Raw genomic sequence first — 27,973 nt, 5'->3', positions numbered from 1 at the left:
AGTTGAGTTAAATATCTGCCCAGGCCTTAACTACTTCTTAATACTTTATACGTGCTCATAAAAAGATTTGATTGGAAACATAAGCAGATGGTTGTATTTATTTGGAAAATTGCATTATAACACATGAATGTTTCCTTACCGGCAAACCATTATCCATTATCCTGGCCACTCTGTCATACAGTTAAGAAATACTATTATAATACTATTCAGCAATGCAATCTTGAAAATTTTAAAATAAATATGAGAAAGTAGACACAGAATTTACTGAGGCGTACAGAAAGAGAGCAGTATGCAATCCAAATCTTAACATGACTTCAGTACACTAGTTTATATTTTTTTAAAAAAACAACTTTGGTTGTTGGTCAAATATCACGCTGTTCCATAATTATTTTTGTATCATTTTTGAAACAACAGTGCAGTAACTCCAGTGGTGTGCAGCAGCTTCTTACTTCCCTACGGGAAACTGACCAATCCTTTACCAGTGTTCTCTATAAATCACCTACAGGAAGAGATAAGAATGTATGTAACATGTTTTCACACTTTTGTTCTTGTGGATTTTCAGCCAGTTCGTGCATGTTGAACTGAAGTTAGTTGATTAGTCTGTACAGGTGCTGAAATGCACACACACATCCCATCACGGGCACTGACAGCTCAGGTAAAATCAAAAACTGGCCGGTGATGCTTCTTCCGCTTTCCAGTGAGTTCGAACTATCCCTCTGCTCCCCGTTTAAAGCCCACTGGTCACAGGACCATACATTTACCCACAGACGGAGGGGGGGGGCTCGCCACGTCATGCAGTGCTGACACAGTGGTGCATGCTTGCTTGCCTCCAGCCACCCAAAACTCATCCCTATTTCACCCGTTCCCTTTCCCACCCCTCCTACCCTCAAAGTCCACTCCCAGGAACATCCGCGTGTACTCGTAGACCACGTAGGAGACGCTGACAGCGGGGATGACCTTTAGCAGGTTGGGGGAAATTCCTCGATAAAGTCCCGAAACGCCCTCCCGGGTCACAATGTTATGAACCAACGCCAACATGGAGGGTCTGGGGGCTCCTTTCTCTGAAACTAAGAGTGAAACTAATGTAAATAAGTTAGTCTTGGTCTCTTCTTTAAAAATAAGATATTTTAGGTGGCAGTTTGGTTAAATAATGCGTTAACTTCACAGTTAATTGGGTTGCACTTCATTAGGGACCTCACAGTTTTTTAAATTTCTACCAGTTAATAAATCTTTCTTGATGTTACGCTGCAGGGGACGGTATAGCCTGGGACTATAGGACAACTGCTGAGGTCTAATCCAGCTCATTTTGGGGCAAAATGCAGAGGGAAATTCACAAGTTCACTCCAGGGAAATGTAAATTACCCCTTTGGTTGAGAAATCTATTAAATAAACTTCACTCTATGACGTTACTGAGAGGGTAATTGAGACATCATTGTTTTTGTGTTTAAACATGGTGATTCCTGATTAATTCCCCCCACCTTGGGCTTGCATGCGGGTGCGGATCAGTGCCAGCGGGTAGCTCGCCAGTTGTCCACATGTGCTGGAGACAGCGCCGCAGCCGACGAGGACCATCACCCCCGGATCAGCCAAACCCGTATTCCTGTTCAGCCAAGACAACTTCAGGGTCTGCGGACGAGAATGCAGAGATGGTAAACAGTCACTACGCTTTTAGTGTGGAAAACTGAGCATTTCCCGTTTCTCTGACCTCATAGACGGCAAGATCGATGCCGGCGTACGGGACAATACTGAGCAGGTTGGGTAAATAGCCCTTGTAGAAGGCTGTGGGACCCTCTTTCTGTATGATCTGTTTGACACAGTCTGCTAGTCCTGAATACTGGCCTGTTTTCCTCAACGTGAGACGGGTCTTTAGCACCTGTAGTGGTGAGCATTAAAAGATTGGAAAGGACACAAACAAGAGGAGGTCGTCGCTGAACCTTTCGGGTGTATGTGACCTTATTGTATGAGAATCAAGCACATGTGCTGTGTGTTACCTCCATTGGGTAGATGGCTGTCTGAGCAGTGGCTCCAGCCAGACAGCCAGCAACGAGTCGCTCATAACCCTTGAGATTTCTTCTTTTATCCCTTCCACGAATGATATCCTTGATCTACAGAGTTAAACAGCAAATGAAGAGAATAAACATAACTGTCACGGCTCACAGTGATGGATGAAACCAAAGGTGACATCCTTTCTGTACAAAAAGTATCACGCTGCAGTCAACAGTGGAGGCAGAGATACTGATTGATTCTGAGGGCAACGGGATCAATCTTACACAGCAATGTGTAAGTGGGGATATTTAAAGGATAGAGATTGTGGATGATCCTATTAATGTTGAAAAGCAAGGGACGTGGCGAAAAATTCATTAGTGTATCGTTTTGCAAACAGCGATCTACTTCCGGGTGTTCAGTTTGTAATACACACAGTGTCCACAAGGGGGAGCTGCCTCCCCTTTAATGCCTCATTCTTCATGAAGCTGCCACAAATTTGCCATTAATGTTGCAGAGTGCTTGGTTTACAAGTATTTTATTGTCGTGTTGACCCAATTTTCATTGTTTTGGCTGATTTTTTTTTCTTTGCACTTATATTTGTTGATTCCAGTCTGCATTTCATTCAAAGATCATTTTCACCATTATTTACCTGTTTATGTTGATCATGGACATGTCTAGTATTATTTATTTTTGGACATAAATTGATGTTTTGACTATGTCATTATATCAATATTTATTCTTCCCCTTTTAAAGGTGTAATGGAAGCGCATTACACTTTTTAAATCTTTGACAGACCAAACCTGTCTCAGCAGGAGACTCAATGTTTAAGACCCAACAGGACAAAATGGGTTTGACGGTGCTCTACCTGTTCATAAGCTGTGAACTTGATCGCAGTCTCTGGGGCGATTTTAAGAACATTGACTCCATTGCCCCTCCACAATGACAGCGGTCCCCCTTCTTTGATCATGTACTGGAAACTGTTCAGTGCGTTCTTTTTAATGCTGAAGGAACCATGAACCTGGTCAAACAGGATATAAACGCGTGATGTCAGGATGACGGACAGTCATGGACCATCTCAATTCATTAATTTCTGATCTTAAATCAAAGATCTGAAAAGACCGGATCCGCGTACAAAACACTAACTTGGCGGAAGACTTTGAGCCGGTCTAAGGGGGCAGTCCCGGATCGAGATACGGCTCCGGCCACAGCTCCAGCCATCAGCTGCCTCCAAACATATCCAGACTTCTTCTCTTCTTCAGAAAATTCATCTGGGACCGTGAGCTGCTCACCTATGTCCAGCATCTACTAGAGCCACAGACGAATGTGGATTAAACATTATGATATCACTTTCAACTCCACTACCTGCTTTGTTCATCTGTTTATACCAGTGAGCGTTTCCAGTAGCGCGCCACCTCCTCCATGTTGCTCAGAGGATTAAACAGGAAGTGGTCTCTCCACTCGTTCCAGTTAATGGTCATGGTGCCATCTTTATCTATCCTGGGGAACATAAAAACAAAGTTACCAAAAATAATCCACTCAGACTTCTGAGGTCCTAAGCAGACATAAACACGATTAATAAAACTCAATTTAGATGAATGGCTTCGTTCCGCAGGTCTCAGATTTGTGTTTCTCGCTAATCTTCTAGCCTTCGACTCCTTATAAAAACAAGTTTTACTCTGTGGGATCAATCACTGAAGGTGACAGGAGTCAGTTAGTTTGGGACACAAACACTTAAACCAACGTTGGCGACCTTTGTAAAATCCTGTTGGCCTCCTCGAGGCTAATGGAAACCCCGATGGAGTGAAGAGAGTGCCGGATCTCTGCTGCATCTATTTTGCCTGATAAAAAAAAAGAAAAACGAGGGAGGAAATGACATATACAGCAAAACACCCCCCCAAAAACCCCCAAAACATTGCACACAACCTCTGTGTCAGTTTAATATTTAAAGCGTGAGCTGGTACCGACCGTCTTTGTTCCTGTCCAGGCTGCTGAACATGATCTTGAGCTCTTTTTCATGTGCACGGAGATACTGCGTGAACTCCTCAAAGTCCAGAGCTCCATCGTGGTTGGTGTCCCCGTCCTTCACAATCTGGAACCAGACAACAAGCCTTACACGTAATGGGTGCAGCGCCCACGGAAGGCGACCCCATCCACATTTATGTGCCTGTCTCACTTACAAATGACAAAAAAACACAAAATCAAATGAGCCAAAACAGGGAGTTTTTACACTGTTGCCGATGTTTTTTGCTTTTTGAGTGACACATGAGCAACGAACCACCTGTAAAATCATGTGTAGGAGCAACCAAAGGTTAAGACTCTCATCTTACCTTGTTTAAAAATAGACATGCTGGTCTTCACACACACACACTCAAGCTTTCTGTCAAAATACAGGCTGTCTTGTGATTGGCTGATTTGTTTTAGACGGGGTTCTTGTCTCGCACGCTGTTCGAGGGCACGTCGGCCGCCTGTGTGTACACACAACAGGCTGACGTCCTTGGATTCTGCTGGTGCTACCAGCTAACCCAGGATCCAAAAGCTTCCACCATAAGGGAGGGAGATCCTGTTCCCACAGTTCTTCTACGTGTTCTTCTAACCTGATCATGTTGAGGGTTTTGATAAGGGCGATCACAAAATTTCCTCTATAGGTGCTCACATTAGAAAAATACATTTATTAGCTCGCTACAAAAATGTATAAGTGGTGGATTGATGCGTTCAAAGACCCTCTCTGGGCTCAGGTACCGTCTGCTTGTGATCTGGCTACAGAGGCGCGGCCCCGGGCGGAGCGTACCTTCTCTGCGGAGCCTTTGGACAGCCCCTGTCCAGACAGTCCCGTCTGCAGCTCCACAATGTCGATGCGTCCATCTTTGTTGAGGTCCAGCTGCTCAAACAGCTCAGCCCAGCGCTTCTGCCGCTCCTGCTCAGGGCCTGGAGACCCGCTGGCCTGGCAGTGCACCAACAGGAACCGTCTCCATTGGTGACCCATAACTGGTGCCGGTCAGTCAGCTGAACCAGAGGGAAATAAATACATTTAAGCACCCTGGAACACAAACAGGCTTCTAACAAGGCAGGATAAAAGTGCACAAAGCCTTTCAGATGGGGCTGGGCTTATAATGTGCACTTTTCTGTCTATTAAACGTGACCTTTTAAACCCAATCATCAGGAATTAATTCATGTTGATTTCGCGGATGTCTGTAAATATAATAAACATGACTGCAGCCTGGTGTTTGGGTGCTCCTGTTGCTTTTTTTTAAACTCTTAATCACGAAAACAGTGAGCAGCGCAGAAAAAAAACATGAAAACTACGCGCTTGTTTTTCTGGACGTCCTCGCAAGAACATCCGAGCCCGTCTCATCGCGACCACTTGCATATATGTGCATATATACAGTAAATACATATTTCTGTATACTGAACCAATCAAATGAGCGCATCAGGCCGCGCTGATTACCACAGAGCTTTGGCAGATTATAGCAGAACGCTGCATGCTTTATAAAGGAGAGGACGCCTCCAGAGCCTCCAGGTCCAAACGCAAGCAGAACAACAGCTGCTCGACGCGAACACACCTGCAGCTCATGGTTCTGGGCAGCAGAACCGCCGGCTCCGCTGCGTCCTGGAACCAAAACCTTCCTCCAGGGACCAGCAGTTTCAGATCTTCTTCCCTTTTGACAGATCCGAGCGCGCAGAAGAAACAGGAAGTGGTTGAAGCAGATCCCGCCCCCCCTCCTAGGAGAAACCAGCAAGAGACACTGGGAGACGCACCATTTAACATTTAGAATCGAGTTTAAAAATACATTTCTATTTTCAATTGTTATTTGTCCTTCAATTGTTGTGCTTTATGGCTTATCTAACACGCGTGCGTGCTCAGGTGTTCACGCTCCCGCTTCAAACTAATTGATTTTGAAACGGTGCGTAACCGGACAACAAAGGGTTTCAAACCAGCAAACATTCGAAGTCCTGTTTTTGAGCAAACACTGATCCATCACGAGTGTATTCCACAGCTGACGTGGGCCCCCACCTGCCCCCACCTGCCCCTCAATCATCACCACCGACCTGATATACGCTCTAAAGGTCAAACTTGTTTGGGTTCGATTCTGGATGGTTGATGAACCTTGAACACATCCTATGGAAATAAATTCCCTGGATTGTGTCCACCGCCTTGCTTCACAGATCCTGCTGACAGAGCAGTGTGTGTGTGTGTGTGTGTGGGGGGGGGGGGGTTATTCAGCTCTGTCCAGCTGTCTATTCCCCACCTGCTGGGCACAGAGCTGCAAGATCAGACTGATAATGAGCAGGTAGGCTATAAAAGAGCGGCCCGCGCTCTTGGTGATGTTGGATCCGTCTTCTGAAGCCGAATACGTCTCATCTAGATTTTTCACCCAAAGTTTGTTGTTCCCAAACCAGAGACCTTCATGTGTAAGGGGCTCTCCCACCTGCCCTCATCATGCCTGGAGAAGTATGTGTGCGGCTGTTTTCAGAGCACCAGGGTTTCATTTGGGAGTTGTTGCACCTATGTGAGATCTTTTCTTTGTATTTCAGGGCAAACAAGATGCGGGTAAAGTTAAGCCATTTGGCTGAAACGCCCCAGAAGTACAAGTAAGTTTCACCAACTCACTGACTCTCACGTCTGACAGTGGTGTGTGTGTGTGTGTAACGGTGTGTTATTCTCAGGGTTCAGGATGGTAAAGGGGTTCAGGACCTGGAAACTCTGCTAACTAGCAAAAGTAAGACTTTCTCTGTCGAACCATTTATGCATATTTTGAAACAAAAAGACACTTTGGTGACAGGAATAATGTTTGAATTTCACTTTGGTTTGAATTTGTTGGCCTTAAACTGTTTGACTGGCCACGAAAGACAAGTGGAAATGTTCTATAACAGTTGCTAAGATCAAATAGTGCAACATTAAACATGTTATTGAACTAAACACCCAACTTAAAAATATAAATAAATTCATCCATAGCAAATTAATTAGCAACACCCAATGAAATGAAACTTAACATTAATGATGAGTTCGGTTGCGAATCGATCATAAACCCATTAAAACAAAAACAGCTTGTCCTCTCAGGTGGTCTGCAGGCCTTCCAGGAGTTCCTGCGCTCAGAATACAGCGAGGAGAACCTGAAGTTCTGGCTGGCCTGTGAGGCCTACAGGGGTGCTCCTTCCAAGACCAAAGCCAACAGCATCTGCAGCCAGTTTATCACCACTGACGCCCCACAGGAGGTTGGTGCAGTGGCAGAAAAAGATAAAAAGGCTTGACAGCAGTAATGTGGTGACCTCTTTGTTGTCAGGTAAACCTGGATGCTGAAACCCGGGAGGCTCTGCTGAGCGTGATGGACTCAGTGTGTGCCGAAACCTTCAGCACTGCGCAGCGGAGGATCTACGCTCTGATGGCCAAAGACTCCTTCCCCAGGTTCCTGCGTTCCACTCAATACTCACACGTCATTAAAGCCTTCTAGACATAAAGTTGATTATTGTGTGCTTTTTCTATGTTCACCAATAAACACGCTTGTATGTGCTTGTTTAGTGTGGCTGGGGGCATGTTGCTATTAATAATGCTATCAAACTTAAATAAACATCCGGTGAAAAAGTATATTTTGTTTCTGACAGCTCTGTTGCAACAAAAGCAATATATGCATCGAAGATATGCTTCGTATATCACCCGTCTCAGCTTTACTTTTAAAAAATAACCTAATTTCACATAAAACACACACACCAGTCGTGCATCATGACCACTTGCCTAATATTGTGTTTATAGATATGATGATAGAGAAACTGAAGCTTTCGGAAGGACTGAGTCACTCAAAATGATTCAGTGCTTCCAACTATTCGAGATGCGTGACTATGGCGACATCTGCTGGTCAATATTCGATATAGCATTTAAATTGGACGCGGGGACAGAATTGAATTAGTGGCTATTTAGTTTCATTCAATAATTAGTTTCTTGCAATAACGTAAGAAACCACTGAGGTTTGGACTCTGCTTCACCCCTAAAGCGATCGTCTCAGAGGGACCTGGCAGGTATTAGCAGCAGCTTTAGGTGATGTAACCTCCACGCATCAGCACATCCTACAGATGCTCAGTTGGATTGATATCTGGGGAATTTGAAGTCAACATTCCAAACTTGTGCTCCTAAAACCACCCCTGGACCATTTTTGCTTTGTATCAGGTCTCCTTGTCCTGATGGCCGGCCTTTACTCCCCACATGCATCAGTGAGCCCGTTTGTTGCCTACATTTCTATAGGTTATGCCTGATATAATAGAAGGTGTTCCCTAAACCTCAACCTAATGGAGGCTCACCTGTGTCTTTTATATCAAATACTTTGTAAAACCATTGATTGATTAATCTGGAAGAGGATATCAGATGCTAAAAAAGATGCGTGGAACTGATTAGATCATTTTCACTTTAATTTAAAATAAAATATTCTTTGAGCAGTACATAAAAATGCATTGCGTAACGACTTAAGCTTTTAAGTTTACAAAAAAGGTAAATATCCACAGATGAGAATGAGTGGATATTTACTTAGTATCAAGATCTGTTGATACTATCTTCTTGCCACTTGTGATCATCAGCTCATGGAACCGATGAGAGGAGTCCTTCCCTGAATGACTGTGGACTTGTAGGATCTTATTTTGAGCTGGTTCCTGGTTTGCCTCTGCTTTCTGCCCCTTTTACCACGCTGAGGGGCTTGTGAAGGCTGGAACTCGCCTTCTGGGTCACCTCCTGCTCGATCTTGTTCCTGATGGCGACCTCTAGACTCTAAAGATCAGCAGGTTGTCATTAACTCATGCTCAGATGACTGTTAATTGATCTCAGTGAGCATATTCTCACCTTCTTCAGCTTCTGCTGTTCGACCACTTGAGTTTTCTTTGGTGCAATGATTCTTCCTGTACAAAAACAACGGTCAGATGTGGAAAATCTTGCAACCACCGCTGTTTTATTGCATAGCACAATTACAGATACATATATATATAAATTACATATATATACAATGTCTGACCAAATACTTGTTTAGAAAGACGGTGATCATTACGTCAAGAGTGGCTCAGGAACGTGCACAATCACGTGTTTGCGAAACTGGGCAAAAAGGAAATTAATCTGACAGCAGGCCGCATTTTTAAAAAACAAACATTACCTCCTTTCTTTGGTCCCTTTTGCTTGTTGTTGTGCTGTTTTTTTGATATTCCTGGGCGCTGAGCTTTAAATTTCTTCGCCCCTTGAGCCATTTTTGCTGAAGGAAAATAAACCAGCTTTTTCTTCTTTGGTTTAAAAGATCCCACTTAACTCTCTACCGCCGCCTAGCGGCAAAGAGAAAGGGGACATGTGGACTTTACAGGTGTTTTTTAAAGCTGTTTCAACGTTTCAATTTAAACGTAATTTCATAATTGCCTCCCCTTAATACAGTATATTTCACATTATCTAAAAATATGGATTGTTACAAATACAACAGGCCTATTCCTTCAAGTATGGTTTTACAGTGGACCGCAATTCTCGAGATTCTTCAACTAATGAATTCTTGGTCAGCATTGAGCACTTTAGTTTATGACTTAATGTAAGTTTGTTGCAGCGAGTTGTTTGAGATTCTCTGAACACAGTATATACGAAGACTTTGATTGAATGATATACATCAAACATTTGTGAATGTCTTTGGGTTGGAGTTGTGCTGGGTGCCTGCATGCTCATCACTTATGTGCACGACCTGACCAGGAATTTCATCATCTGTGAGTTTACTGTTGGAGATGAAAGGTCTCTGTCTGTCAGAGATCAGGACACCTCTCGTATTGGTTTGAGGTCAGACGAAATGTGCGTGCCAAGTCAAAAATTGCTAACATGAACTCCTGGAACACCATCACCTTTTCTCCAAGCTGTGAACCTTTTTTCCCCATTTTGAGGGGCTTTCAGAATGTTAAGTTGGGATCCCTGTACCCTGTTTAGTGCACTCAATGTGCATGGACAACAAACAAACACAAACACCCACTGAGTGTACTGTTTTTATTAATCAGTAAGAAAAATTTACATCACAAATTACTCAACCGACATTGATCCGGTACGCCAAGACGCCATTTAAAGCGCACAGGTTAGTGTCAGAACGCAGGTGTTTCAGGCTATCAGTGAGTTCACTAAAAAGTCCACTCGACCCTGCCTTTGTGATGACCAGTGAACAAGTGTGTGGTGGTGTACACAGCTAGTGAAGGGCACGGTGCAAACACTGGGTCTGGTGTTGGAAACCGACGCCCCCGGGCGGCTGCATGCGGGGACCACGCGCGTCCCGTCAGCTGCCACGGCAGCTCGCCATATGCTCTTCTTGTGAGGGTGCGTGTGTGACAGGTGTTCTGGGTGTGCGGCAGGTGGATCAGCACCATGTGCGTCTTCTCCGGCTTCGCTGGCAACTCAAGAAACGACACACACAGTGCAGCCTTCGTCGCCCCTCAACTTACTGACGTCTTCATCATCTGCTGCAGCATGACTGGGTATAGCTCCTCACTTGAAACGCTTGAATAAAACCTCTCTGGAGGCTCCACACCAGCTGTCTTCGTGCCACTCCAAATGTGCGTTAATGTGAAGGTACCGGAACGTTACTTTGGGAAGTGTGTTTATTATTTATATTCATTTATATTTAGAACAGTAGGCGGCAGGTACGATGGCCACAGAGTTGCTACATATGTCTGAAAAAACTGTCCAACCCCCCCCCCCCCCCCCATTCCAATACAGCAATAAAACTGAAAATTCACAAGTGTGGTGTAAGCTCACGTGTGACCCGACAGCGTGTGTGTGTCGTGGTTTGGAGGACAGAGAAAAGTGAAGAGACGACGAGGGTAAAATACAGCATAATAGAGACAACGGTACAAATACTGCAGTTAGGAATGTTGGCAAGGTTTCGTAGCGTTTTAAACCGATCAATAAACAACGTAAATGAGATCCGTGTGTGAGGTCAATCAGAAAAGGGGTTGAGATGACGGACAAGCGTATCATGTAGCCAGATCCTCCTCACCAAGCTGACTGAGAGTGGGGAAGGGGGGGGCACCACAGCAATAGTATGTAGGTTACTGAGAAACATGGGTGGGAATATAGATGTGAAAGACCTGTAGAGGATGTCAACACACTATTCATAACCAGCGTTATGATAAGACGATCTGACACATTAAACCCAGGGTGAACGTGGGCCTGAGATGTGGCTTTTTCCAAGGTTGTGATTGGTAATCCATAGAGTTGCTGCACTAGTAAGGCAGTGAGCATTGTGGGTCCTGAATCCAGCCCCGTGACATTCGGTACAGCAAGTAGATGTGTCGCACACACAACGGTGTCGCTGGGACATTTGTTCATGCTGAGTACAGCAAACACTGGATGATTGTAACAGAGCTGCAGAAGCTCAGACACTTGCTTTTACATGATTCCTTTTTTAAAGAAAAAGCCAAATGGGACCATAACAGTCTGACTATACCTACCACATCCATGTTAAGACAAAACCGAGCACAGCGAATCGCAGGATGACTCAGCTGTTTTCAGTGCATCTGGATCAAAACATTGCGACACTCGATTAAATATGAATTGTTGACTAATCTGAGCTCGCCAACAGGCCGCGAAGACATTTTTAGTCCCGTCATTTGGATAAATATCCCCAAATGCCCGAGATGATCAAAGTACATTTCAATGTCGCCTTCATCATGAAGAGCTGGTCTTTAATTTAATGGCTGGACAGAAACGTCAGGTCTTGACAACAACGGGAGGATGCCTGTGTTTGAACCTGATTAACGCGAGGGGAAAATGATCCAAACACACAGGGCACAAAATCACGAGGCAAGTGTCTGAGGTTTGACCTGAACGTGGTCCCGCATTAAAGTACATCCGAGTTGAATATTACATTCTGAACTGTGCACTGTGGCCACGTGTTGTTGTGTTTTTAGTAGAGTTAAAGGTTAAAGGAAAAGTTCACCCAACAAAAAGAGAGATAAAGCCATCCACAGGAGTCCTTTTAAAGCCACATTTTAACAGCAAGATTACTGAAAACGAAATAGTTTCCCGTTAGGGCTGATGTAATTCATATCCGTGGCCACAAGAGGGAGCCACCACGAACTATAAAAAACGAAGTTAATAGTAATAATTCCAAATCTAAATTAACAACGACTCAGGTACACATAACCAAACCTAAATTTGGGGATGAACTGTTCCTTTAATTGTGATGCCTGCGTTACAGAAACCTAACAGCATGTAAGCACATTTCTTAAACTGTTCATTCTTTGAGTTTCCAGTGCAGCATGATGTATATCTTTATGGTGCAGACACAAATATAAATGAAGAGTATAAGCAGTGGGACAGAGTGGTGCTGTCAACTGCTGACGCAAACAACGAGTGAGGTATAAATACAGCCGTGTACTGTCGTAGGCTTCAGCTGACTAACAAGGGCCGATTTAAGAAATTCCACTTGTTTAAAATTTCAACAAGGGGTTCATATTACGCCAGAAACACCACAACACTAAAAACGCCTTCATGAAAATCCATGGGATACAAATTTGGGATATTCTTCTACAAAAAGGTTTCTATGTAGATTGAAAGAAATAAAATGTTAATATAACATTTTTAAGGTCAACTTTTAATTTTATACAACCGCATATTGGGTTAAAACAGTAGTACCTTTCACTAGCAGGGGTTAGTTGGCTACATATGTACACTACTAGCAAGGATATTTATATTTACAGATGGGAGCAGCAACCATTGAAATCTTGGCTGCCAAAATTTAAGTTTGAAATTAAAAAAAAAAAAAAGTCTTTTTGAAAGGTGGTTTTAGTTAGCAGTTAAACCAGCCTTAAAAACAATGCCAATAATGCTTCCAAATAGAATTTATGGGCTTGAGTCAAGCTGAGCACTATGCCTTATCAGAAGCCATTTAATGTGAGACAGAGGTGGCACAAGAGGGGAAGTCTGAAATGAATGAAAAATAACGAGACGGATGAAGAAAAAGAAAACGGAAACTGCGCACGAATCTGCATGATTTACATCGACTGTGTGTTGTACAGCATACTTCCTTTCGTGTGCCCCGATCACTTGTAACAATGTGCATGTGTGATGACCAGAAACAGAAAAAAAAATGAAACCTTCACACCGATTGTGTTGAAACTCTTCACAGATGAGTCTTTCTCTGTGATTTAAGGTGCAGTGAAGCACACCGACCGGCAGGGGGCTCTAGAGTGCGGTGAGGCGGCCGGTGAGTGCTGCCTGCAGCTCAGACGGGAGGAAGACTCCCAGCTCTGTGATGATGCCTCCTGTGATCAGCTGGTGAGGGGTCACATCAAAGGCTGGGTTCCACACCTCAATACCTGCCGGGAACGACACGAGGGTGTAAAACGGCAGAATACAGGAAGCACCGTGACCACAGCAGAAACCCTCAAATAAGCCCAGAAAACCGACGCCAAAACCACTGATGTGATTTTAATTACAGACTGGAACTCCGCGGCAGAGAAATAAGAAGCAGACTTTTACGTAATATTAGTATAATTTCTGCTCCTTGAGAGACCTCACGGTGCCGTACGAAGGACAGCCAGTGACTTGATCATATAAGCGCGCAACCTCGGTCCCCGGGGGCCAGTGAACTCATTAAGTAAGAGCTCTTCAATTACTGTGATGTCACCTCGCTGCTTTGACAACATAATTAGGATGAAATGACTCATTTTATGGACTTTAAAGTACACAAGGTAAGATGAGGACTCCAAACTAGCTGTAAAAGCTACAGGAGGGACTCTCAGCTTTAAAAAAGTCCATTACAAAGAGATTTCCCATCGACTTTCACCAAATTATTCAACATTTATGGCAGCTTAATGTTCAAAACAGTTCCCTGGGAGTGGGAGCCGACCCAGACTTGATTGTACGGCCTTATTTGAGGGGATTTTGTTCTCAAACTAGGTTTTACACAAACATGTCTCATAGCTTTTAGACCAGAAACAGGTTTGCTCGTCTCCATCTGGCTTCCAATTATCACACAATTATCAATCCGACCAAAGTAAATAAGGTGAAAAGCTCGAGGCAAAATAAAAAACAAGATTGTGTCTATGCGGCTGCGTTCTTTTGCAGCAACCCAACGCGTCACACTCCTCACCTGGCGCGGCGATGGGAACTCCGTTTATACTGGTGAGTTCTTCGGGGGGGCGCACTTCGATGATGATGTCCTTGCCGCTCTCCAGGCTCAGGTCGCACGACGTGCTCGGCGCCGCCACGTAGAAGGGAACCCCGTGGTGCTTGGCTGCGATGGCCAGCTGGTACGTGCCCACTTTGTTGGCTGTGTCGCCATTGGCGACCACTCTGTCTGCACCTACCACCACAGCTGGGAGGCAAATCACCGCGGGGTGAGTGGACGCGCAGAAATAAGGGACAAAAAGCTAAAACATCACTCACACACACACACACACACACACACACACACACACACACACACACACACACACACACACACACACACACACACACACACACACACACACACACACACACACACACACACACACACACCTGAGATGTTCATTTCTCTCATGGTGAGTGCCGCCATGCTGTCGGTGATGAGCGTAGCGGGGATTCCCTCCGCTACCGCCTCATACGCAGTCAGTCTGGATCCCTGGTTATACGGCCTGGTCTCCGTGCAGTACACACGCTTCAGCCTGGCCAGCGCGTGCAGGCTACGCACCACGCCTACACACGCACACACACACACACACACACACACACACACACAGAGTTATTTTCATATTTAAGATGCTGTACTCATCCCAGCTGTCGCCTTCCTCCCTCATTCACAACAGTCTCACCCAGAGCGGTCCCGTATCCGGCCGTGGCCAGCGAGCCCGTGTTGCAGTGCGTGAGGATGGTCACGGAGTCCCGGGGGACGCCAGACAGGATGTGCTGGGCGCCGTAGTTGCCGATCTTCTTGTTGTCGTTCACGTCGCGCTCCAGCATGTCTTCGATCCAAGCAATAACGCTGCAGGAGGGAGGAGAGGTGAGAAGTCGTAATTACAGTCATTACAGTGCGACTGTGTCAGCTTCTGACATGCAAAGCGCTGTGGGAATTCATTTCATATATAACTTTATCCTCGGCCCCCCCCCACAGCACCTGCCATAACTCTCCATCCGTGCACGCTCTAGCGTGGCTCATTATTGAACTGTGCTTAGCTGCAGCTGAATTCTCAGACTTGCTGATTAGAAGTATTTTAGTGGTGGCTCAAAAGTGTGAAGAACCGCCGCTCTAGAGGAAAAAGGCACCGATTCCTTCGGCTCATTCGTGCGTTCACAGTTTTTCGACACCCTGTGGCGACTTCTGTGTTTCCAGTCATCGTTGCGAGTTGGAGGCCGATGCCTTCTTTGGTCCCGATTAGAATCTGTTCCATGTATCAACACTTGTGAGACGGTCGTCAATATGCTGCCGGCAACAAGCTGGACCCAAACCCTCGAAAACGCGCTTCGATTTCACAGGAAATCGCCCCGACAGCCGGCGCCACAGTGTGGTCTGTCGGTTTAGGATCGCGAACAGCATAAACAGGGACACAACCCACCCCGCCGAAGCAGCCGAGGCCCGAGAAACACGAGCTGCGCCGGGATTCACCGCGCAATGGACTCGTAATGCTGTAACATTACAGAACACGATGACTGACAGGGCGGGAACATATGAAACCGGTTACAAGTTACGATTTCTTTATGTTTTGGTTGAAATTCAGCATTTTTCTGTTTTCCCTATCCCAGCCCTTGGCGTTATTCCTCCCTACAGGTCTGTCCTGAACAAAGCCACACCGGAATGTGAGCAGGGATGGGTGCCCGCTGCGGCTGGAAAAACATCAGCAGTTCTGACCTTTACTCAGACATTAGCAAACACACTGGTTAATACCTGATCGGCTCAGAAACCCGACATCTGTCCGTCCAAACCTACTTTAATTTAGCGCCCTTTCCCTCCATGTGGCAAGAATCAGGTTGGTATTATTTATGTTTGTCTTTATTAGCCTGAGTGTTTCTCACCAACGTGTGCCAATCTCGGCCTAAAGGAAGCCGCTTCAGTAATGAATGTACACCTTCTGCTTTTAGCTCAACGGCATCTGCCATTTGTCCGCGTTCAGAGCGTTACCACCTTCCTCAAGGTTGCACTTTGGTTGTAAATTACGTCTGCTGTACTGAAAAGCGCCGCTTATGTCAGAAAAACTACATAAACAGTGCGAAGAGGGCACGTGGGACACCGTGGAAAGCCTTAGCTGCCGAGCTGTGCTATCCTGTTGGTAAAAATAGGGGCTAAACTGTTGATTTCTCTGCTATAATCTGTGGGATGCAACAAAAAGAGTGTATGTAGCCTGCAGACTGCAGTATGTGGAGCTCCACCCATTCCATACCTTATGCATGATATGGAAGAGAGCCAAACGGGCTGGATGGACAGAAATCAGCAGCTATTTTTGAAAAGAATTATGTGCTGTGTATTATTGGATATAGCAGCAGCTTAAAATCTTCCTGCAGGAATTTAAACATAAAAAAGGAGGCAAAAATCTAAATGGACATTGCGACAGTGCGCCGAGGTGAGCGACTCCCCCCACCTTTCTCTGAGCTGCTCCGAGTTCTTCTCCATGCTCTCGTTCTCAGCAAACTCCATCAGTTCTCTGGCGGCTCGGCCCATGTTGACCGCGGTGGGTCGGGCCGAGGTCAGGTGATACAGGGACTCCCTGATGAAATTCACGGGGTCGTCGCCGCCGGCGCCCGCCCGCAACTCCACGGCCAGGCTGAGGCAGCCCACGATGGCGATGGCGGGGGCTCCCCGCACCTGCCGGGGAGAGAAGGGGAGAGTCAGCGTGGTGGGGCCCCCTTTGTTTCTGGTGCCGACTTCATTCTTCCAGTATGCAGGAGCATTATTAATCTCTCTGCGCCACAGTGATGCGAGAGTGCGATCATGACATCATGGGCACCGAATGATGTCATCCGTCGAGGACTCGTTGCCATTACGCTCCACGATCATGACATCAGCTTCTCTGCTCATTGTGCATTCCTTCACTCTGACACCCAGATGATAAAACGTTAGTGAATAGAACAAAAGAGCACATTATCCATATTATCCTCTAAAAATAGTAGATATGGGGGGGGGGGACCCTGAAGCATCTTGTAAGCATGTAAACCCCTGTCAGAGCTTCAGGTATGAAAGGAGAAATGAGCTGGGGGTGTCACTGAGTGCGGCTCAGGACTTAGAAAAAAGAAAAACCATGGCAAAGGTCATTAATAATTCATCAATAATCTCTCCCGAAGAAAAGTGGAGGAGGGGGCATGTTAAATGGGTGGGTGGGTGGCGGACTGTACCTAGTTTTGACGCGCCTGAACACGATAATGGGAAAACTAACATTTAAATGGGAGTCTCAACGAGAGGGGGGGGTGGGGGATCATCGAGGATTTGCGGGCAGAGGCAGGTGCGTTCAAAGCCAAATAAAAGGCCGACATCCGGAGCACGACGGCAGGCGTAAGGTAACATGTGTGCAAGCGCTGGAGCACAAAAGAAGCAACACGGGGAGAAGAAAAACACGCGTTCCGCGGGGATGCGTGCACGGAGGGACCGGGAGACGTGGGGAGGGGGAGGAGATGGAGCTCCCTTACCTTCATGGACTTGATGGCCTCGTAGGCATCCTGCACGGAGCGGAGATCGTCGTAAACGGTCTGGTGAGGCAGCAGCAGCTGGTTGAGGATCTGCAGCGACCCGGCCCGGTAGCGAATCGCTTCCAACGTCATGACCGAACGACGAGCTGGGATTGTGGGAAGAATTAGAAGAGGCGGACCGGACACGCTCTCACCCTCGCACACTTTCCGACGCACGCTCGCCCGCTCGATCTTCCCCCGTGGAAGTGACCGCGGCCTGGCTGTCGGCGATCCCGGGGAGGCGTCGGAGCAGGAAGCGCAGGGTGGGGAAGTGGAAGTGCAGGTGGAGGAGAGGAGAGGAGGTCTGCTGTGCTGTGGGGGGGGAGGATGAAGATGAACCCGACGAGACGCGAGAAGCTGCAAAGCTTCAAACACACAGTGACAGAGAAGCGGGGAGGCAGACACGGAACCACGTGTTCACCCGAGCAGGAAGCCCTCGCCTCGGAGGCCACGCCCACCCGACTCTCGCGGGCGATCTTAATTTCTACCCCTCTGCCTCGGTGCGGGCCTGCACCAACCCCCCTCTCGCCCTTTCCCTTCTTTTGTCAGGAGAAATTTCCCATTCAGATGCGCTATTAGCATAAGACCAAAGCTGCGAGATTCCCCCAACAACGGATCTATTTCTGCCACATTTGATTCTTTCAGCTTTAATTAATGCATCACCCATGCACCACAACCGCTGCACGGTAACGTGCAAAAATCCTGTTTTTCCCGGCTTTACAATGACACGGAGCTATTTATTTCTCGTTTACCCATCAACGATATACACATTGGAACTTTTGAAAACCCCAAATGGCCCCATAACAAAACTCGACACTCATTATCAGCATGTTTGAGGTTCACAATGGATGTAGATAATTAATCAGGTGAATAAAGCAAATCCAGAGCTGTTTCAGCAGTTTATTCATGGTAGCAAAATCATACACTCGACAATAAAGCCCAATCAGGTCTTAATATTTCCCCCTTCGCAGTGCACAATTCATGACTTGCACTTAAAAATAGTGCTTTTTATACAGTATATATATATGTTACATATAGACTGATTGCCCTTACATGGTTGAACAGGTTCAAGTATAAGCTCCAATGCATACATTTGCTGAGACACTCCACCAAATAGACTGTTGTCAGATTACAGACCCGATCAAACAAATAAATAAACAGATCTTAATATGCAAAGAAGAGTAGTAAGAGGGAGTGTGTGCAGTAAAGGAACAATATTGAATGAACAGGGCAAACTTAAACCATATGTCCCCCTCCACGGACCCTGACTAGACAAATATACCACTGAATGCCGATGACCTTGTTGCTATGACAACGAGGCAGCCCCAGGGGCCATGAGGTTACTTGAATAGTGGGGTGAAGTGACACAAATGTGCGTGTTTGGGGTGACGTAGGGTGTAAAAAGGAGTGAAAGTAAGGTTGTTTTTAATAATGGCCTCAATCTGGCGGCGCTGCAAGCACTTTTTCTTGGTTTAAAAAAGAAATAACACAGTAAAGAATGATTCCACATATGGCCCATAGTTACTGTTTTAATGATTTTGGGGCTGCATGAAAAATACAAGCATGAAGGGAAAGACTGGGATGAGCGGAATAATGGAGAAAGAGCAGAAGGAACCATCTCCTGAGTGTGTGATGAGGCCCACACAAGACTTACTGGAGGTTTGTGACCTCCCTCACACTCCGAGAGCACCACCAGCACGGACGCCCCGGCCTCCCTCGCTAACGTGGCCAATTAAATGTCAACTTTCATGTCATTGTTACAACTTTCCGTTGACGCGTGCTGGTGGTGGCAGCACCGTTGCTACGCTGCTGCTAAATTAGGGGGCGAGCGTTTCCAATGGGAGATGGAAGAAACGCAGCGGTCGCGCCGAAGCAACGGCTGTTTTCTAACCAAAAGCACAAAGGCACGCGATGTTAAGTTTAAAAAAATAGAAACCCAATTGGCGCCGCCTCTTACACGCCACGCTGAGGAATCTCTGAACAGATATGAAGGAATTAGCGTAAAAAGTGTGATGATGGAGACAACAGAGGAACAGCTGATGGAGGAGCAGCTTTTGCACAGCTAAGCTTCTGCCACATTCATGGCCCGCCAGTAGCACCCCCACTCCCCTGCCCAAAAGGCGACTTTACGTCTGATCTGGCTGTCTCCTTGGTGACACAAACACTAATCCCTCATTATGGGATGTTGGCTGTGGCGCCCTGAAGCCTCTTTTTTTTTTCATTTCCATTTCCCAGCACTTTAAATGACTTTAGATTACTGTAATCTGGGACCACTGAAGCAGACAGATTAGACTGAGATCATTGCCCACATAAAATATGAAAAGAGGGGTTAAAAACAACACACTTCAGAGCACACATGCACACCCCCTTTTTTTTTTTAAACCCAACATATGATACATTAATATGTACGATCAACTTCTCGACCAACAATTCCCCAAAGGAAAAATCATTTCTAAACGTCCTGCAGGAGGCAGGTCACATTTGCAAAGCTTTATTTTAAAAGCAGCATTTTGGAGTGCTTGATTGCAAGTAAACTGTCACCGGTTATTTGATTTGACAGCTATAGCAGGTTGGTTAAAGTGTTATTGTCATCGAGCAGCAAAGAGCGGTGCAGCAGGCACCCTACTGTAGTGTGTCATGGCATATGAGGGACAGGGCATAACAGTGTTTCAGCCCAGTCTCCGCGCTCTTTATTCCCCACTCAGCTGGTGCGTTTCCTTTTGAGCGATTCCAACTGTGACGGACAGAAAAGGAGCAAAGTGTCCGTGTATGAGGCCAAGCCAACATTTTATCCACCAATTGCTGGAAAACCATACCTCACTCTCTACTAACTTCAGCCTCCCAAGTGCATCTTTGGCAGCTTCCTAAGTGAGCAGAAATGAAAGTTTACACAGCCAAATCAAGGCAAACCTGCACAAATCTGAGGCAGAAGCGAGGCGGGCCTGCGCCGGTACCCACCCGGTTGCCTTGGCTGGAGAACTTCTTCACCGAGTCGGCGAGACCTTGAGTGAAGCGCTGCAGCACGTTTTCGTACTCTGAAAGGAAATGATGGCCTCATTGTTTAGCTTTAATTTAAATCCATCGTGTGCAACGTTGCGCGTGGAAGCCCCATTTGGGTCAGTGTGATAAATGTTTTACAGATGGAGGGAAACATCCGGGATGCTAGGACGGCTACTTTTGAGAGCAGTTGCAAAAATGAGGGAGCTTTTTTCCCTCTATCACACTGGCTAAAATGGGATTTCCTCCTTGTCTGTTTCTAGTGTTACCACTGAGCATGGCTGGGGACGCTCGTTCCAGCTGGGCCTTCTGCCACTGCAGTCTGTGCGTCACCTCTTTGTGTTGATGTATGAGGTCAGACGGGGGATCCTGTCGCATCTTTCTGCATTCTGCAAGCTGTCAGACAGGCTTGGTCACCAAATAGCTCCTCTTCTTCTATTACAAGTCCACAAACACATATTTACCTTCCTTTCCAAGCGCTCCTTGTCGTAGTTCAGAAGGCTGAAGCTGTGGAGTTTGTACTGAGGAGGAGAGCTGCTGGAATGAGTCCTGCTGCTCGCTTCGTGTCTGGGCTTAGATCGAGGAGATGGAGCCTCAAGTAGGAACATACACATAGGGTAAACAAACCATCTCTTCTTCACAGATTGACAAAAGAGGAGGAATATCCAACAGAGATAGTGCCAGAGATAGTGAGAGAATTAATTTCCCCCCCAGAGTTAAATCTAGCAGCACGCCATTACCCCTGATCTTAGTTGAATGGACCTTTCAATACTGTCATTTCCTCTTGTCTGTGACTTGTCTATAAAACCTTGCTCCTCCCAAAAAAGGTTAAATTTTAGAGCATAAAAAGTAAAACTATACCAGTCTAGGATAAACAAGGACAGGAACTGACTCACTCGTTCTTTTTCCTTCTGTGGAGGAGAAAGAGAAGACACTGGATCAAGAACCAGCCACTTCTCTGTTACCGGCTGGACCTCGACTCCTGATAAAGGCTCTCGGATCTTCACCTTCACCTCCAGTTTGCCACCTGTAGTTTTACGCCCGTCCATGACCTAAGACACACACGTATAAGATATTGGCTAGGTTCTGTTCGTGGATGTGTGTTCTTGCCCAGGTTTACGTGTTTTCCAGAGTCACCTCAATGATCTCTCTAACATCACTGTGGTTTTCTAGAGCCTCCAGCTTCAGCTGAGCAGTGCCCACCAGCTTGTCTGTCTTAAACAGGCCTCTGAAAAGACAAGGTTTCAAGGTTGACTTGACTTCAAAATTGACTGAACATTTGCCCAATTAAAAGAAACAGTTCCTGTATTTAGTTCATTAACTTCGCTACGCAGGCAATAACACTCCTACAGACACTCAATGAAATTACCCTTTATGGATGATTTCAAATTTAATGCCTTTAGACTGGATGATGCGTTTGAAGCCTCTGTGGTTGCGGTTAATGCAGAGTTTGAACTGTTCTTTAAACTCTGGGTTGTTGGTGTTCTTTACTGTGCTGGTTTTGTCCCTCTGGGCCTCCTCCTACACACGTAAATGAATGCATCAAAGCACAGCACAAATACTGACAATCCTCCACAGACCCACTCTGCACTCTACTAAAGTCTTACCGAGCTGGGAAAAGGAAACTCAAACTTCACGCTCGCATCCAGATCATTCGGCGAAACACCTGAAGGCAGAGGAGGAGCTAGGTGTGAATATACCTTTAACACTTTAGCGCCTGGATATAGAAAAGGTCTAGCTGGGCCTTCAGTACCTGAGGGGGCTGGCAGGTTGATGCCTCTGACGATGTAAAGAACCATCTCGGTAGCTGTCAGGTTTGCGTAGACTCTATACATATAATCAAATATAAAGATCATCTAGAAACAAGCCACAGGAGCAAGAAAAAGCAATCTGCTAGCATCACTGCCAGTGTTCCTTAGTTGGGAGGTTTGAAACTGGAGTACATCCAGATTAAGTCACCATGACTCATGAGTAGATCGGCAATCATCTCTGTCAAAAAGACTACAGAAGACTAAGATGATCTGCCGTTTGAAAGTCCAAAAGAACAAAGATATTTCATTCACCATTTAGCGTAATGGTTTAAAATGACTTCATTGTGAAACACATGTCATTCAAAAGAGCACATTATACATAATAATATCCATGATTAGGTCATGTCTGACTTGAGGGTGTTGAGAGTCCTCTCCTCTGTACGGCACTTTGGGACTTGCAGACCCTTGGAATAGGCATTCTTTAGTATTTCAATGTTCTTTCTGCACTCCTCAGCCAGTTTCTCATACCTGTGAAGATAAAGAAAATGAATTTACAGTGTCAGCCTATGAATAAATGTGTTTTAAAACTTACCCTATATGCCTTATGGTGAAGTATAAAACCAGCGCGTTAGTTCTAATATGTGTTAATATGTGTTAATGCCGTTAGCAGATCTGACTGTCAGACTGTGGCTGCTGGTGTCACTTTGTTGAAAATGTATTTTGTTTTTAAAATCAGAATAAAAAAACAGAAATATCTCTTACCGCAGCGCCTCGGGCACGCTGCCCATGACTACAAAATTCTGACCGCAGCTCAGGCATTTCTGTAAAGACATGAATATATCCAAAACATTGACCAAATCCTTTAAAATAATACAAACATCTGTACAAATTCAGGAGGCACACTTTCATCTAAACATAAGATCGGAGAGTTGACCTCATGCTGCTTCCGCATAAGCCCCATTAGGCTGTGGTACTGCTCGCTGGCACGAGGGGAGACGGGGGAGGAACGTGAGCGAGCCAGGGAGTAGTCCTCATCGCTGACCGGCACACTGGGAATCTGTCGGGAATGACGGAAATACAAATGTTCTTGAACAAAAAAGCATAATCATAACAATAAATAACCCGTCAATTAAATAAAATGAAGGATTTCAGAGCAAAATAAAAGAGACACAGGCATGATGGTCTTAGTCAATGTGAGGCTGAGAGAGTTTGATGAAAAAAGATGTTAAATTGGAGTTGGATGATATGCAGGGATGTCATGAGGGATCTCTGGGAACTAGAAATAAAAGTAATTGAAAATACTGAGCGGAGCGAGGCGCAGAAGTGAGACACGAATGCAGGTAAAGTCACGACGTGACTGAAGGTGTTTTGATAGCACTCCATGTTTGCACCTTTCCACTTTCTCCTCTTCACACTTTGCTGTCACACATTTCTTTTACATGTAACATGTTTAACTCTGACAATTCTGCTTCATGCAGAAGTGCTTGAAAATCAACGCGTATTTCTAACCTTGCTAATATCAATGGGGAGGCCGGACTTGGCAACTGTAATCATCTGATCTAATCCCTTGGCATGTCTGAGATGCTGTGTGGCTCCTGTGATGTCCTGAAACATAAGCGAGCAACGTTCACATGTCAAAGGAACAAGAAGAGGCATAAATATAAACACAAACATGGCTGAGAATCTATCAGGAGCTGAGAGGGAACATATATCCAGAGCTTACCTTCATGTGTTTGGAGCGCAGTGCTGCACGCATAAAAGCCTGTTTCCTTAGCAACAAGAAATCAAGTTGCTGCTGAGCTGCCAGGGTAATTGTGAAAGAAAAGCAAATGTTAAAACTTTGTTTGGTACCTCATGTTTATAAAGGTAGAGCAGTGTTCATGCAATAAAAGCATCAAACCCCTGCATTCATTGTGTGCTTGACACTTGCTTTAATTACACTGAAATGACAGCTTATACACACCTTTAGGTCCCAGGTTTACAGGTGAGGTGTCTCTCGGTGCCTGGGGAGCAGGAGATCTTGCTTTCTGAAGAGGAGGGTTTACTGCAGGCTGGGAACAAATGAGATGAGCAATGAGACAAATACAGCAAGTGCACATAGAGATTGTTGTAGAGCATAAAACACCAGCTTGATGAACACCTTAAGCACTTTTTCCATGGCAGTTTTGTATTAATTTTATTTTTACAGTCTACAGTGGCAGCACAGTGCAGGTACAAAAACAGCTAAAACTGTAAAGACCACAAAGTAAAAGAGAGCTAAAAGACAACTAGACAAACCAGGCCATCTGTTAAAGCATTTGGAGTGGTTCTACCTTGGCAGCAGCAACTCTTTGTCCACCATCTTCTTCCTCGTCAGCGTCTGCATCCCGGTTAGCTAATTTCAGAGCTGTTTCCAGGACACCCATGAAGTTCTGCTGACTCCCCTCTGAGCCCTGAAGTGGTGGACAGCCTAAGAGAGTGCACACGTGCGCGCGCACACAACTGTAAGCACAGTTTGAAAGCCATCTCAAAACATTCCTTCGTCAACTTACCCGGCGGCATGGGTAGATCGGACAAGTTGACGGGTCTGCCAGCTTTGTGTGCTTTGATGGCATCCTGGTATTGCTGTAAAAATAGACCGAGAAAATAAATCGACCTAAAAACCCTTTGCTTCTTTTACTTAAATAGAAATGACAACAAGAACATGACAAGAATGATAGAAATCCATTAAACAATCATGGGAATCTATTTAATTCTGTTCCTGCCCTAGCTAAATTACCTTTATTTATAGTTTACAATAAATATAGAGACATTTCCTCCTCAGAAATAGGAAGAATTTGCTTCAAAATCAGTTATTTAAGTTCAAGCTAAGCTCCGTACCTTGACAATCCGCTGATGCATACGAGCTTTGCGATCATCTCCTTTGGTCTTGGCTCCCTCTGCTGCCGACTTGTATATATCCATCCTCTGCTGCAGGGCTTCAGCCACACTGCTGGGGGCAGGAAGTTCTTTGCAGAACAGGTGCGCACACAAAAACAGGCCGCTTGGTTTTGTTTTTAATGTGCAACACATGTCTAATCCACAAACGCTACAGTCTGCCCATGGCTCAAATCAACTTGTCTGATCAGAAAAGCCCAAAATCTTACCGGCAGCGGCAACCGTTGCAGCCGGAGTAGCCGGAGCAGCCGGAGCAGCAGGAGCAGCAGGAGCAGCAGCAGGCACAGGGGAAGGTTGGTTAGAAGCTGCTACCGAATTTCCTACAAAGCAATCAGTTGGACTTTGATGTCGTTAGATTATATATACGTGTACGTTATATATTCATTCATTTTAGACATAAAACTGACCAGGAGGAGGAGGCAGTGAGCTCAGATCCACCAGCTCATCTCTGTCTAGTGCCTCAACTACTGTGTCCAGCTTCTGCAATTGAGCAGGACATCTTGAGTAAAAAGACTTGAATCTGTTGACTATTTAGACAAAACAACAGAGACGTTGATTCATACCTTGGCAGTGATGTAGTACAGTTTGGCCTGATCAATGTTGCCACTTTGTTTGGCTTGTATAGCAGCGATTTTGTACTCCCTCTGTCTGGACAACACCTTTTGTTTCATCTCTAAATGAAAGAAAAACAGGCACAAGCAACATTCGCACATTAACATGTGTGAATAAACAAAGGAATGAAACCAGATTATAAAATAATGAAGATACGTTTTTAAAAAAAAAAAAAAAACTGTACTTGGTACCTGTTTTAGAAATATTTTAAGAGAAAAAGAGCAACTGATTTATCTCTCCCCAAAAGATAATAAGCTTTCACATGTTCCTGTATTTACCGGAGTGCGAGGCATCAGGCTGGCTGGGTGTGAGGGGAGAAATTGCAGGTGTTTCTGGGGTAACTGCACAAACAGCTTTTTGAGGTGGGATCAAATGCATGGGCTTCGTATTCGGGGTCACTGTTGAGGCTTCCTTCACAGGTCTCTCATTCGTGGGAGGAGAGGACACCGTTGTAGGCTGAGGTGGCTCTTTTTCCTGGATCGATTCAGGTTTGGCTGTGGCATTTGGCTTTCCACCAAGAGCAACAGGAGGCGGGATCTCCTCTTCGTTGACAGATTTTCCCTTTCTGACAGACGTAAGCATGGACTGTAGTGTCTAGAGTCGTAACAACAAAACATAATTGTCAACACGAGTGGAAACAAATAAGTAAATTGGCAAAATGAATCCTACTTTTACATTCCCAGTTACCTTTAACCCTCTCTCATATCGCCTAACTTTACTGGTCTCTCCTGCATCTTTGGCGTTAGAGATGGCAGTCTTATACATTTCCAAACGCTGGAGTAGGACAGACTCTACTCCAGTTGCACCACTGGGGGCTGGAGGATGTGCAGGATGAGATGTGATGGTCACTTTGGGAGCAATTGGTGTGACACCTGGAGGGGTAGGAGCAGGACTTTCTTCCTCATCATCCTCTAAAACCTCATTTAGTTCTGCCTGTAAACAAATAGCAATCGCACTCAGGCAACTGACATGTTTCAATACACCAATAAAACCAGTATGTCAACAATATTCTGATATTTAGTCAAATACATTTCAATCAGTTTCGTGACAGTGACAAAAGAGTGAAATCAAAGTTAAAATTGATGCAGATGCATTACCAGCAGATCTTCATCATTCAAATCGCCATCGTCAATGTCAACGTCGTCCAGGTCTTTCATACACAAAGCTGCCATCTGCTCTATTTCAGCCATAGCAACAGGAGCTGCATGTTGACCAACACACTATTAGGCTGAATCACTTGACATCAAATTTAAGCATAAGCATATGAGTGGAGACAGAGAGAGATTAATGCATTAATGAGTTTTTAACCTTTGTGTTCATTTTTCCTCCCTTGTTGTCTCCCTCCACCACCTCCTCCCATTAGTCTCAGGAGCTCTTCCTCCAACTCTTCATCATTTCCATCATCATTTATCCCTCCATCTGGGGTCAGATCAAGGAGCAGCCCCATCTTTGACAGTGGGGAGGAGACTTGCTGAATTATAACTATAGCTATAATCCTTCACACAAATCATTGAATGGGTACATGGGTGTTACCTGTTTGGCTCTAGCCGCCCCTTGGCCCCGAGGAGGGGGGTTCCTACTGCGACTCATGAATTCTCAATACCCTAAAGTAAATGGAGAAATACAATGAAAAGGCTCAATGCCAATTTTTTTTTTTAAAAAAAGGTTTTTTTTGTTCATGTTTTTTGTTTTGTTTTACTAACGTGGGCATTACTACAGATAATGACATACGTGTGGCCAGTATGCACATGTACTGTAAAACAATTCAATGTGCACAATAATATTTTTATAATGTTTCTCTGTTAGCCTTTAACCTATATCCTTATTAGCTAGCAGCTGCAACAAATTATCTGCTAATTTAACTATTGTAAAGCTATTTACCTTGTCAGTTTCGCGGAGGGTGTATTAACGTCACAGCAAGCCGGCTCTTCAGTTTGATGACTTTTGAAGAATTGCAGAAAATTACAACCATATAAAAACTGACGAACGTACATTAACGTAGCGCTACAAAACAAGATCAACAAGCCGTGGAATTTACTTCCGACATTGCGTCTCCAATGGCAACGCACAGTCCGCTTTACGG

The 27,973-nt window shown here is 45.2% G+C and overlaps 5 protein-coding genes across 8 annotated transcripts; 1 reads left to right on the top strand and 4 right to left on the bottom strand.

Moving 5' to 3' along the window:
• Positions 1-71: 71 nt before the first annotated feature.
• Positions 72-5,704, bottom strand: slc25a23a (solute carrier family 25 member 23a). 3 transcript variants are annotated; one of them, XM_029850998.1, is made up of 12 exons: positions 5,547-5,704; positions 4,775-4,989; positions 3,952-4,075; positions 3,737-3,824; positions 3,372-3,483; positions 3,130-3,288; positions 2,852-3,004; positions 1,992-2,105; positions 1,706-1,873; positions 1,479-1,626; positions 885-1,067; positions 72-499 (listed from the first exon to the last, which is right to left on the bottom strand). In XM_029850998.1, the coding sequence occupies exons 2-12, from the start codon at positions 4,967-4,969 to the stop codon at positions 489-491; spliced, it is 1,455 nt and encodes a 484-aa protein (XP_029706858.1). In that variant the 5' UTR covers positions 4,970-4,989; positions 5,547-5,704; the 3' UTR covers positions 72-488. The 3 variants fall into 3 exon arrangements, with proteins under 3 accessions (XP_029706858.1, XP_011610759.1, XP_011610760.1); XM_011612457.2 differs by having other exon boundaries at positions 72-1,067; XM_011612458.2 differs by having other exon boundaries at positions 72-1,067; positions 5,432-5,702.
• Positions 5,705-6,133: 429 nt separating this feature from the next.
• On the top strand, positions 6,134-7,570 carry LOC101079613 (regulator of G-protein signaling 5). Of its 2 annotated transcripts, none has more exons than XM_029850999.1 (6): positions 6,134-6,275; positions 6,385-6,436; positions 6,520-6,576; positions 6,652-6,704; positions 7,046-7,200; positions 7,269-7,570. In XM_029850999.1, exons 2-6 carry the CDS (start codon positions 6,393-6,395, stop codon positions 7,434-7,436), a joined length of 477 nt encoding a protein of 158 aa, XP_029706859.1. In that variant the 5' UTR covers positions 6,134-6,275; positions 6,385-6,392; the 3' UTR covers positions 7,437-7,570. The 2 variants fall into 2 exon arrangements, with proteins under 2 accessions (XP_029706859.1, XP_003972109.2); XM_003972060.3 differs by having other exon boundaries at positions 6,206-6,275; positions 6,351-6,436.
• A 794-nt stretch (positions 7,571-8,364) lies between these two features.
• Positions 8,365-9,275, bottom strand: c17h19orf53 (chromosome 17 C19orf53 homolog). The gene is made up of 3 exons (XM_003972028.3): positions 9,114-9,275; positions 8,810-8,865; positions 8,365-8,737 (listed from the first exon to the last, which is right to left on the bottom strand). The coding sequence occupies exons 1-3, from the start codon at positions 9,202-9,204 to the stop codon at positions 8,606-8,608; spliced, it is 279 nt and encodes a 92-aa protein (XP_003972077.1). The 5' UTR covers positions 9,205-9,275; the 3' UTR covers positions 8,365-8,605.
• Positions 9,276-9,956: 681 nt separating this feature from the next.
• On the bottom strand, positions 9,957-17,808 carry mri1 (methylthioribose-1-phosphate isomerase 1). Its single transcript, XM_003972029.3, has 6 exons — positions 17,576-17,808; positions 16,534-16,757; positions 14,773-14,942; positions 14,480-14,656; positions 14,070-14,294; positions 9,957-13,293 (listed from the first exon to the last, which is right to left on the bottom strand). Exons 1-6 carry the CDS (start codon positions 17,705-17,707, stop codon positions 13,160-13,162), a joined length of 1,062 nt encoding a protein of 353 aa, XP_003972078.1. The 5' UTR covers positions 17,708-17,808; the 3' UTR covers positions 9,957-13,159.
• A 2,259-nt stretch (positions 17,809-20,067) lies between these two features.
• Positions 20,068-27,929, bottom strand: cc2d1a (coiled-coil and C2 domain containing 1A). Its single transcript, XM_003972061.3, has 28 exons — positions 27,772-27,929; positions 27,424-27,494; positions 27,199-27,337; positions 26,988-27,091; positions 26,578-26,823; positions 26,169-26,484; positions 25,842-25,951; positions 25,686-25,758; positions 25,488-25,598; positions 25,222-25,349; positions 24,894-24,966; positions 24,675-24,811; positions 24,326-24,413; positions 24,086-24,162; positions 23,872-23,967; positions 23,297-23,419; positions 23,125-23,183; positions 22,774-22,890; positions 22,365-22,438; positions 22,219-22,277; positions 21,981-22,132; positions 21,749-21,839; positions 21,508-21,663; positions 21,076-21,204; positions 20,881-21,007; positions 20,573-20,649; positions 20,431-20,478; positions 20,068-20,348 (listed from the first exon to the last, which is right to left on the bottom strand). The coding sequence occupies exons 2-28, from the start codon at positions 27,478-27,480 to the stop codon at positions 20,316-20,318; spliced, it is 3,000 nt and encodes a 999-aa protein (XP_003972110.3). The 5' UTR covers positions 27,481-27,494; positions 27,772-27,929; the 3' UTR covers positions 20,068-20,315.
• Positions 27,930-27,973: the final 44 nt, after the last annotated feature.

This window comes from Takifugu rubripes, chromosome 17 (genome assembly GCF_901000725.2).
Source record: "Takifugu rubripes chromosome 17, fTakRub1.2, whole genome shotgun sequence".
NCBI lineage: Eukaryota > Metazoa > Chordata > Actinopteri > Tetraodontiformes > Tetraodontidae > Takifugu > Takifugu rubripes.
Note: the sequence above shows the minus strand (reverse complement) of the source record. Positions and strands in the feature narration are given on the sequence as shown.